Source organism: Rhamphochromis sp. 'chilingali', assembly GCF_963969265.1.
Source record: "Rhamphochromis sp. 'chilingali' genome assembly, chromosome: 19".
NCBI lineage: Eukaryota > Metazoa > Chordata > Actinopteri > Cichliformes > Cichlidae > Rhamphochromis > Rhamphochromis sp. 'chilingali'.
In genome coordinates, this window is record NC_137946.1 from 7,527,820 (window position 1) to 7,540,141 (window position 12,322).

The 12,322-nt window shown below is 40.5% G+C and overlaps 1 protein-coding gene across 4 annotated transcripts in view; it reads left to right on the forward strand.

Annotated features, from left to right (window-relative positions):
* srrm3 (serine/arginine repetitive matrix 3) overlaps positions 1-12,322 on the forward strand; it is a 146,242-nt gene that overhangs the window by 98,373 nt on the left and 35,547 nt on the right. For all 4 annotated transcript variants that reach the window (XM_080866774.1, XM_080866777.1, XM_080866776.1 and 1 more), the window contains 2 exons: positions 10,969-11,070; positions 11,524-11,604. In XM_080866774.1, coding sequence (XP_080722900.1) covers positions 10,969-11,070; positions 11,524-11,604 — 183 coding nt within the window. The remainder of the gene's footprint in view (positions 1-10,968; positions 11,071-11,523; positions 11,605-12,322) is intronic.

Genomic DNA, 12,322 nt, shown 5'->3' on the forward strand with positions numbered 1-12,322 from the left:
GAGCGGCGAGGTCTATCGCGATAGTTTGATTTTTCTATCGAGAAAAAGTTATATCGCGATACATATCGTTATCGTTCTATCGCCCAGCTCTACTGACAAGAATGATGCCTCTTGGGCGTCTCCTGGGTGAGGTGTCTGGGGGCGCATAGACCCAGGACCAGAAGCACTTCAGTGTTCCCTGGATAAGCAGGAGGCGGTGGCTGGGCAGAGGGAGGATTAGGCTTTTCTGTTAAGGCTGCTTCCCCCACAACCCGGCTCTGGATAAGTGGAAGAAAGTGGATAGATAAATGGCCTGAGGGCAGTCTGCAACTACACTGCTGGCAACATCTTGTTTGGAATGGCACAAGCACAGCAACCTGCAGAGTCAGACAGAGCATAAACGGGTAACTTGTGCCAGTTTTTGCAACATTATCATATTATCTTAGTAAAGAATCATAAGTGCAGTAACTACACCTAACAAATGTTAAACCCATTTATGCTTTATGTGTGATAGAAAAAAAATGGTATCGGTCTTCAAAATCCCAAAAATGAAGCCCAGTGATGCCCTAACTGTTCATGTCTGGCACTACCTAAAATCCTCTTCTAGTGTTTATTAAATGGGATGTTTATTACAGAGACTCGACCCGAAAAACTCGACCTCCAAGACCCCACACACACAGTACCCACCCAGTTCTGATAGATCTGTTTTGCTCCTCTCTCTGTAGAGAGACTTTGTACATTTTCATAAATTAGGCCACTGTCCGTAAATTATAAGCAGAATTTTCTCCTCTCATCAATTTTATGCAATTCTGGTTGCCTTGCATTGTAAATTTGCCCTTAAGCTATAAATCTTTGTCTTTGTACAATAATGTTTAACAGCTACTTGTGCCAGTCGGGTCAGAGAAGAAGAGAGGAGAGGGGTGGATGTTTCTGCATAAAATTTATATATTTCATTGTTTTTTCAGAGGATTGTCCATGCATAACCAAAGAATGTATTTATATTCTTTCACAGCCTATCTCAACTCCATTTTTTGTTCGCAAACACATTGTTAGCAAAGTCATTAGGCATCATCCTTGATGATAAATTGATTAGAAAATGAATGCAGATGCTTCATAATAAATGAAACTACTATAACTAGGCAGCAATAAATAGCAAATGCTAACAGAAATTGATTTTAAAAGAGGTCATGAAAAATGGCCTGCAACTCAAATAATACCTTGAAAGCTGTTGGTTCCAAAGAACATGGACCGTAATTGCAAAAGTGCAATAAATTTTAATGGCTTTTGACTGGCACTGCCTTTCTGTGAATACACAGGGAATAGTTAAAACCCTGGTGCTTTGAAAATAATCAGTAGCATTTTAAAGTCTATTCCAAACTCTGCTGGAAGCCAATGAGGCGAAGATTGGCATGATAATTGTCAATTTGTTTAGTGCTAAGCCTCGTTCAAGCTTTAAGCGCAAGGTGGGAGGGAGAGTGCCTCTTCTGAGGCAAGCAAAGACGGAATTAAAGCAATCAAAATGAATGAATGTGTAAAAAGACTTTGTCCACGTCACAGAAAGACACAATCACAAAGGCTGGAACCTTGAAATACGGGAGGAATGGCAACAGCAGGATGTGGGTGTGGAGGCATTCCTGACTCAGTGTTCTGAACCTGTGAGTGATGGAGAGAGGCATGGTTGTGGTGGCAACCTGTCCTGCTGTCTCTGAACTAATGACTGTTAATGACGCTCATGCTTCCTGTCTCGCAGTCGCAATTAATGATTCTCCCTCCTCTGCATGTCAGCTGTTGTCTGACGTTTAACTAAACCACAGTGAAATGAAAAAGAAGGCTGGGGAGGAGGAGTTACCCACAGCCGTGATGTACAGTAAGATGAATGAGATGAACCTTTATGGTCCAAAGACGGCAAACTATAAAGACACAGGAAACTCTGCATGCTTTGCTTTTCACAGTAGTTCACTCTCAAGGGCACTTGTGAGTCAGGTCAATTTAGGATGTCTGTGCTCGCCTGAAATTCTGCAACATTCCCTCTCTACAAAGGCCTTGATGTGGAAAATTGAAGAGGCTTGTAATTTGCAGGGTTGTTATCCTCCCACTCTTCCTTATCCTTTTCGCTCACCCAGGATTTAAAAAAAATACACGCAAGCAGACCTCTGTGTGAAGTAAGCTGAAGTGAAATGCCTCTTTAGACATTAACATGCCTTAATTAATCTGACTCCTCAATTAGATATGTTGGTTGGATTGAGAAAAGGTATTACAAATTGATAAGAGATACAGGAAGTCTGAGGAAAGAAAATGACAGAATGTGATAAATCAGCTGTAGCTTAATACACTAGCAATAAACAGCCAGCAGTAAGCTGTGGCTACCTCATAACTCTGTTTACTGGTGTCCCACATTGATTTCCTGAAGAATGGATGGGAATGTGGAGCGAGACAAGGAATGCAGCATGTAAAGCCTCTCAGAGCCTTTCGTGCTTACTTACCAAGGCTGCCCCTCAGTTTCAGATAGCAGTTCAATATCTGATGTAATACCTGAGACCAGCCTTTCCTTATTAGGAAACAGAAATATATCTTATTTTGTATAGAAGTGGTTATATCTTATCTAAACATTGTGCATCCACAAGATTAAGGTTTTTCCCCGACGACCATCTAATCAATCAGCTCGGCTTATAGAAATCCCAGCACAGTAAACTTTTCATCTCAATATGACAACTCTAAAGTCTTTGTAGTTTGCCCCCATACATATAATGAAGAGTAATCCATACAGCCACCACCTGCCTCCTCCCCAGAATAACAAACTATAACTCTCTGCAGCAACAGAAACATGTGCAGGACTTCACGAGCAGAGTGGTTGTCTGAAAGAGGCTATGAATGAGTTGCACTACTTGGTGCTACAGCCCTAGGGAGACCCTTGGCCATAGTCCATCACTGCCAAGTCTCAGGGACAGTGGCTGAATTAGAGAGGCTCTTACCTCACCAGGTCAGCAGAGAGACTCACTCATCTGCCTAATAGGAACGCTGTCTGGACTGGACAGATGTCGTCAGCATAATGGAGCATAGTATAAATTAGGAAACTAGAGACAGGATGGGGAATTGGTTGATTTGTTACTAATGACTAAGCATGGGGACCACTAGATTGTTTAAATTGTTGTTAATTGCTCTTTTTGGCAGCGAGTTTCTTTTCCTGCCCTGTGGGGGCAACACCGACAGCTAAAGCAACAATTTCTTTTTGTTTTGCTTTGAAAAAACTAAATCAAGACATTGAATGTGAAGTCAGCAAGTAATGCTGAAGTCGCATGCTGTTATGAATCTTTCACAATTATTTACATTTTAATGTCCCTGTTTAAAAGAATCTAAAGCAACTTCAGCTAACTGAGTCAGCACACTCATGGGTCATGGGTAAAGTCTGTGAATCCCATTAGAGATGTTTTTTTCATAATTTTTTTTTAGAAGTAAGAAATTTGTCAAGTGAATATGGTAAATGGCCTGTATTTGTATAGTGCTTTTCTAGTCCCTTGAGGACCCCAAAGCGCTTCACACTACATTCAGTCATTCACCCACACATTCACACACTGGTGATGGCAGCTACATTGTAGCCACTGCTGCCCTGGGGCGCACTGACAGAGGCGAGGCTGCCAGACACTGGCGCCACCGGGCCCTCTGACCACCACCAGTAGGCAAACACGGGGTTAGTATCTTGCCCAAGGATATTTGACATGCAGCCAGGAGGCAGCCTGGGATCGAACCACCGACCTTCTGATTAGTGGCTGACCTGCTCTGCCACCTGAGCTACAGCCACCTATAGCACAAACAATTAGAACTGCTGTGTTATTAACACATCCTACTATTAATACATCCGACTTTAAATCACAGTGCAGATGTTGTTAATCGAGATCTGGCTTTGTAATAGATAATTAGTGCATATTAGGTTATTAGTAGGGGTGCAACGATACACAAAATTCACGGTTCGGTTCGGTTCGATACTTTGGTGTCACGGTTCGATATTTTTTCGATACAAAAAAATGTTCATGCATTTTTAATTTGTCATTTATTAAAATTATAAATATATATTTTAACTCAAAAGTACAGTTTTTAAATTTAACCCTAACCCTTGTGCGTGTTTTTTATTTTGACAGCGAATGCGCACCTGCGGACCACTTATGTGCAGCCCTGGTTATTTAGCTCGTCATATTGCAGCCACAGAAATTCTTTTGTCCATGAAACCATAAAGCTGCACTTTCTTTTTGCCTTATAGTCTGATTTGTCATAACTTCTCCGTTTTGTGGTAAGCTTTTCTTTGGCTGTCACTTCTTCACCCTGACTTCTTCACCCTGACCTGTCTTATTTGGCTCAGAATAAATGAAATATATATCCTCCTGCTTTTACACACGCACTCACATAAGCTCAGCGATTCTCTGCGCGATCAACCTCTCACATGTTTAAGCTTGCTGCGGGAGATTTCACTTGTCATGTTTGCATAGTAAGCTAACGATTAATAAGACGATGTCAGAGGAATTGGTGCGCAAATTATCATCACTCACAGATCAGTGCTGTCGCTCTCTATACACAGTTCGCGTGATTGCAAAGTGAAAGCAAAAAAACAAGCGCAAATTCAAACGCGATTTCAATATGTCACATATTGACAGTGGCTCACCGATGCCAATGACATAATTACCCAGCTACATTTCTGAAAGAATGCAAAAGCATTGACATATATTTTTCCTTCCTACAATAGCCCGACGGGCAGGGCAGAGATAGATTTTGGTAGCCCGACTGAAAAAAATCGCTAGCCCCAGGACGTCGGGCTAGCGATATTGCAAGCCCTGTATCTGATTGAGGAATCACTCATCTTTGGAAAAGAGAGTTTATTACAGAGAAATGGCTCTTTCCAAAATAAAAGCTATACTATCCGCTTCTTCTGGGCTATATTCTCAGCAGCATAAGGAGAATCATGTGCTAACAGCTGTCTAAATGACTCGGCTAAAGTTAGTAGCATGCTTGTTGTTTTTGTCTTTGCACTAGGATGATGTCGGCGTAAATGTGCAGTCATATTCGTTGTGTTCCCACTAGTGATTTCAGGTTAATCTCGTTGAAATGACCTTAACGCCACAACACGGCAAATCTCCGTTAACGAGCTACCGCCGATCGCCCCGTGCATGGGGCTAGACGGCCAACACGTTAACGAGCTAACTGCGCTAACACACTAGCTCCCACCCATGTAATTGAGCATTGCACGGCACATCCAACATACTGTTTTACTTTAGTCCATGACCTTCAGGGTCATACGTCACATGAAAACCAAAATAATTCCAAACGCCAGATCTGGAGAGCTTAACTTCTGTCTTGCTAGCTTGCCCTGCGCTCTTCCTTCTGACTATGCTGTCTGTGTTGAGCGCTCAGTAGATCTGCGCTCGACAGTGCAGCCTAGGCGGAGTAGTCGAACGCAGATTCACTGAGCGCTCAACACAGACAGCATCGTCAGAAGGAAAGTTGATAAAATAAATTACAAATGTTATATTGTTCGATACATATGCGTACCGAACCGAAAGCACTGTATCGAACGGTTCAATATCGATACGAATATCGTTGCACCCCTAGTTATTAGCTAATGTTAGCAAACTTGCTTATCAAGATGACTCCATTGACTGCATGGATGCACTGCAAAGAGAAATGTTACTTTGTGATAAGTAAAAAAAACAAACAAAAAAAAAAAAGAAAGAAAATGGAAAAAAGAGAAGTAGAATTTCACTTACCTGGACTGCACAGTTTTTGATCAAGCTTTTAGTACAATAAACCACATTCCAATCTGAATTGGTAAGCTAACTCCATTAAAATGCTCTAACATGACCAATGAGTCCAGTCCAATTACTCAAATTAGCAGAGGCAGTACTTAGCATTCAGCGATCATCTACAGCGGACCTCATTTAAGCCTTAAAAGTGTGAAATTAATCAGTTCCAAAAAAACAGTCACCCCCATACAGCTGTTATGAAGGTGAGCCAAGATCTTTTTTTTCTCCCCACTATGCTGTAAACATGTCAGTTTCATCACTTCAGTTGGGCATTTTAACAAGAGCGTCGGTGTGAATTGACTCACTTTTACAGCTGCTTAAAGTGGCTCTAAGAGAAACTCTAGTTTTTTGGCTTTATTTCTCTTTCCCAGAGGTTTCTACCTAATACAGCCATGCTAAATATTTTGTATTTGGCTGATGTGGAGTGATGGCATTTTTTTAGAAAAATATTGATGGTAAGGAGGAAGAGTATGCAGCTGCTTCTGAATGTGCACAAGCCTAGTATCCGAACACTTCCTCCAAGGCCAAGCCAATTACATTACCAGAGGCTTGGACTGGAGCCTGCATTTAGTCTGAGAGGCCACACCATCTGGATTTCAAAAGCTAAATAATAAAAATATAGACTTTACAGAGATTTTAGTGAATCTAACCAAAAAATAATACTGCAGGGTATCGATGTGTTTCTGTGTACATGCGTGTCTTCTCAGCTCAGAGTTAAAATGTGAGTTATTTTTGCCTTTTTGCAGTGAAAGTGTGAGTGCCATCAACATGCGGTGCTTACTTAAAATATCATCTATAGTCTATATTCCCTCGCAAACTTTCAACTTCACTTTCTAATGCAAACATCTGAGTCGTCTGACACCCTCTTCTCCTCACTTAATTCTGCTGTTTGAGGCAGATATTTTTGTTGCGCGAGTTCCAATTAAGTTGATTTTTGTAACTCATGTTCATCACAGATGTAATTCTGCTGGTTCTTAGCATCCCTGCTGTGCCTAGTGGTGCTCAGCCAATTAAAGGCCAAAGTCTTCTCAACTAACCACCAGACCCCATTCCCTGTTCGTGTTGGCTCCACTCTCTCCTTCCAGATACTTGACACCAGTGGCGTGTCCAGCAGGGTGGCCTGGGGGGGCACAGTGAGGTGAACAATGAGAGGTGGTGGATTGGCCAGATGCAGGTGGATGTGTAAAAATAACTCAGTTGTTTGGTGGTGGCTATGGCGGGGCTTCCACAGAGGCCAGCAGGTGGATGAGGGAAGGGGAGGCAGGAGGAGAGCCCCGAGGCAGCCGCCAGTCCGAGTGTCAGGTGAACTGAACTTCAGGTAAGAAGTTATGACCTGCAGTCTATCTGGGTTAGATATAAACCAAGTTTAGGTGTAGTTTATTTTCGTTGTGCTGACTTTTTACCGTCAGTTACAATAACTCGTACTGCGTTCTAGCCAGCTTGACGGAGTTTTTATACAGCTGGGTGGGTGCTATGATGTAACTTATAGTGAACTTTATTTTATTCATAAGGTTAGTTAGTAGAGTTGCCAACGGCTCCTTAAAAAAATGGAATGGTCCCTCAATCAGAGAAAATATTACACGTTTCGTATTGAGCTGAGAAGAGATGTAGTTTGTCCTGGTCTTTCGCTATAATGAAAAAAAGACACAAAGCTGGAGTTATTCTGTCATTACGCTGCACAGCTGCCTCTTCTTCTCTCATCCTCTCACCCTCCCTCTCCTGTTGCTACTTCAATCATGAAACTGATCAATGATCAGCTGATCGGCTTTTCTCTCTTGTTTATTTATCGCCCACTTTGTGCCAGAAAGAGGAAACCAGCGGATGTCGCGCTAAACAACAGCTGCACGTTTAAGCTTGATCAGCTGTTGTTAGAATTTATTTAATATTACTTTCTAGTATCAGCTGACGTTTGCTGGAGCCACAGCTGTAAAGCTGCTGGTCATGATGTCGGTTTGGATATGTGGTGAGAGGGAAACATGAAGATGAAACCAGCAGATGTCCTTACTGAATCATCAGAGCTGAACAGGTGATGGAGAAACAGGTTTACCTTTTAGGTGACATGAATGAGTTGGAGGGAAGTTATGAACTGTTTCTGAGAGACAACTTACACCAGGATCCTTTTCTGTGTAGCTGACAGCTGGTAACTGTGCAGGGGCGGGTCTAGGAAAGTTTTGCCAGGGGGCCAGGTAGGGCATTAACAGGGAAAGGGGGGGCACAAAGAAATACTTTTCTTTCTTATTCTCATTTAAAATATCTCGCTTTTATTAAATAATTATCTAAATCTTACAACCAAAGTTTTTATCTGACGTAAAATGTATAGAAATCATACATATACCAACAAGACAGTGTACATCACTGTCACAACAGCATTTGTTTTCATTCAAAGTCTTTATGGCTTTAATACCTGGTGGGCCGGTCTCTAGTCAAAATGCCCGATTTTCTGTCCCAGTCCAGCCCTGCAGGTTAATACTGGCTGTGTCACCATGCCAGCTGACTGTATTTCATCATCAGCCAGTGTTGTTCTTTATCAATATTACCAAAGTTTACCATAAGGCAGCATAGGAAGTATTTACTTGCTTTCAGGTTTTATTCAAATGTTAGTCTTTTCAGTTGTTTCCCCACTTTTTTCCTGTTTCAAAATCAAACACCAGTTTGTGAGAAGATTATCTTCTTTTTTTAACAGGCAGATAAAGTTTTACATTGGAATTGGCTAATTTGTCAATTGTTTGTTACAAATGTTCGTATTTTAATATTCAAAAATGTTTTTGCCCAAAACATATGTGCACTATATGTCAGTAAAAATACTATGCAAATATTGATGTCCTTGAATGCTGAGTAAACACTGACAAAGCACTGATTGTATCTCTTGTACTTTATCAACGCAGTATCTAAAAACTTTGCACCGTAGTGGTTAAAATCTCATTCTAATAAGAGTTAAAAGCGCATTCGGTTATTAGGTTTATAGGATTATTGAATTATGGTTAACGGTTGGTAGAATTTTTTTTAAACATTATCTGCCAATTACATCTGCCACCCTTCTCCAAATCTGTGCCCCTACCTGGCCCCCCCAACAAAAATTTTCTAGACACGCCACTGCTTGACACAACTTATTTGTTTTTTTCTTCTACATCACTGTTCCGTTTTATCCAAATTTATATCACACCTTTGTCTGATTATACATTCCTTTTTTATCTCTTACCTATTAATAAAGGAGGCATGGTGTCGCGCTGAGAACCTCTGTTGTCTTCGCTAAAGACAGTGCTCCCATGTGTTACATATGTGTGTAGGGGGCGAAAGCGTCATAACACCCAGAATATGACATGCTGAGTGTGTTATAATAGTTTGAGCTGATAAACTCTGGGAGTTGTGACAGCATGAAGGGAAAAAAAGAGTCAGTATGGTGTGGGGTTTTTTTGTTTTAACATCACACGTGGCAAGGTCACATTTGGCAGACCAGAAGAGGCACCTAAGAGGGAAGAGGGTAGTGAGGCCAAGAGGAAGAAAGGAGGCTCCAGCCATCTGTCAATACATACAATGCAATGTGTGATAAACAAGTCTGAAGATATGAATCCCACAAGCTGGTCTGTAAGAGATTGAGAGCTAATGATATTCTCATTGCTGCAGTGAGGGAAAATTGCAACTGTCGGTATAGAACTCAAGTTGCATTTGATTTTTAGTTTTATTTTTTTGTCGTGTAATAGAGTCGGTTTATTTTTCTTGCTTTTGTTTTTGTTCCTTTAAAATTTAATGCTATTTACCATATGGGTAGGTGGAATGTTTCTAGCCTCACCAAAGGACGGCACCACTGATCTGTCATCTGGGTCATTTTTATAAATGCGCATTAGATTAGAATGACATTTTTGTACATCTGTTCATAGCTTCTAGAGGATGAACACCGTTGACTTCTCTCTAGTGGTAGCCTGACATTTATAGTTTTTTTGAGAGGGAATGCATTGGTATAAAACTTCCTATACAGTTGTTGTTTCATCAGGATTTATTAGGCTATAAACACCCCCTGACTTTCTGTCTATCACTTTAAGGGCTTAAAATAAGCGCTTCCCTTAAGACTTTCTACTTGCAATAAGGCTATGTTAAAAATCAGTCGGGCCATGCCTGTAAAGCTAATTTTCATTCATCTTGGTGTTACTTTGTGATCAGAGCATTTTACCAATTTGAGCTGAACCCATAAATCCAAGATATGATTAATACATTCAGAAAATTTAATAAATAATTTAGCATTTTCTTTCTGCTGCTACCTTATTTAACCCTACTGGGTTACCAGAGTGGAAGATTGACGTCTATGATTTGGTACAGATTTTACACCAGATGTCTTTCCATACACTTGTGTTGCATAATTTCTTAACACAGAGCCACTAAATACAGTAAATCATTTAGGAAAAGTGTCACATTTCACCAATTGTCCTCTAGAGGGCGTTGATGAGTGGCTGTTTTACCAGCATAATGTCCCTCTTACTGTGTTTGTTGGTCACAATTAAAGTTTCTCTTGGCTGTCCATGTACAGTGAAGCATTCCTACTATTTGAAAAATAAAATGTCTGCTATACTTCAGCATATTAATCGCCATTTTGATGTATAACAATGACAGTGTTTTTTTCCCCCTTTGGCTCAGACTACAATCTTTAAAGGTAAAAAGAAAATCTCTTTGCAAGAAAATCCCTAAACAAATGTGATAATTGTATTAAAAATGTAAAGTTCTCGAATATTGACATCAGATTAGTATAGTATGGTAGTATGATAGTCTTCAGACTTGTTACTCCTCTTTCCTGAGGTTCTTTCAAACAGTGAGCAGCTGCCATCATCAATGTTCTCTCAGCTTCCTTAAACCCTGGCAGCCTGCACACCACATGCTGCTGCTATCCACTATCCACCTGGTATAAATCCATCACTTGGCTAAATTGATTAGGTTGTATGTTTAAAAAAATATTTATAAATATGACACAAGTCGGCTTTGTTTATTTTAATTGTTTAATGTCCCCACATGCTGAAAATGATGTTGCTCAGTTCTTCTTTTCATCCTTTTTCCTGTGATTGCCATGGTCACACACACCCAGCTAAGATGGCAAATATAAAAAGTTAATTATGAAGAAGCCCCACACAGATGTTGCTGTTGTTTGTCTGCATGTTTTCACTGAAGACAATGAAGACACACTGTTCACCACAATCTCTTCATGTGTTTTCAGGGTCAACCACCTGCACTATCCCCCTGATGGGTATGAAGAGGACCCTGAAGTGATTGGCTATGAAGATGGAGATTATGGGCATGACTACCATGGTGACAACAGGTATGTTCAAGGATGTGTTAAATCAGCTGTCTGTCGTCCCTGTCACATGGCTTGTGGGTGTTTCCTCCAAATGTAAACACAAAAAAAATCTTAAAATATCACCCACAGTGCATGTGGCGTGAGGTAGGCAGCAATTATTATTTATATATGAAAACTGTTACATAGATGGTCATTTAGACTGTACTCTGTGTGTGTGTGTGCGTGTCGCTTCATAGACAAGATTAAGTGTCATTTCCTCAAAGTGATTTCCTGTTTGGATGGTAAGATGTATTGTATAGATATTGTGTTATGAATGAAATGAGAAAATGAGAAAATATACACTTATCATTCCTGTTATCGGCAAAGCATCGGCAAATAACTGTAATCAGAAATTGAAAACTGGAGATGATTATAATAGCAATCGCTTGTAAATGATTTATGCTCCCCCTAACTCTCTTGATGCGGCCAATTCAGGGTGAAGAGGAAATCAAGCAGCTCACATTCCCCTCGTCCAAAGAAAAGGAAGAAGAAGAAATCTGGCCGTCGAAGGAGTCGGTGAGTGGAATAGAATAGAGTAGAATAGCTAGGGCTGGGTATCGTCACTGATTTCTAGAATCGATTCAATTCCGATTCACAAGGTCCCAAATCGATTCGATCCACAATTCGATTTAATTCGATTCAATTCGATTCGATTCGATTTAAATCTGGGAAATTTTGACAGTCAGAAGTATAATTCAGATCAGAACATTTACATATTTTTGTATCTATAAAAAGGAAGCTGACACTCGCAAGACTTTATCCAAGGTGTGAGCATCACAGCAGATGCCTTTGTGTCAAAGTAGCTGAAGATAAAACACAGAAAAACATGAAGGTGATTTTCCTGGTCTGGGATTTTATAAAAATATTCTGCAGTACATCAAAAACGAAAGAAAACCATTAATTAGTGAACATTACCTCTGACGTTACAGCGGTTTTATTAGACACACGGCTAAGCATTTTGCATTTTGAATAATATTAAAAAGTTTAAATTTGTTCAGTATTGAACAGCAGAAATTAGGTTTTCTTTTCGGAAGAATGTAAAAGGGAAAAAAACAGCGGCCGACAGCGCTGTAAACAACAGTAGACTTGTGCGTAACAAGCAAGCGAATAATGAAGAAAGCGAAAGTGTTCGAGAGAGAGAGAGGGGGGGGGGGAGAGAGGGGGAGGGAGAGAGGGAGAGAGAGAGAGCTGCGCATCGCAATGGAAGCAAAACAGTAAAAGAGTGAATTCATGA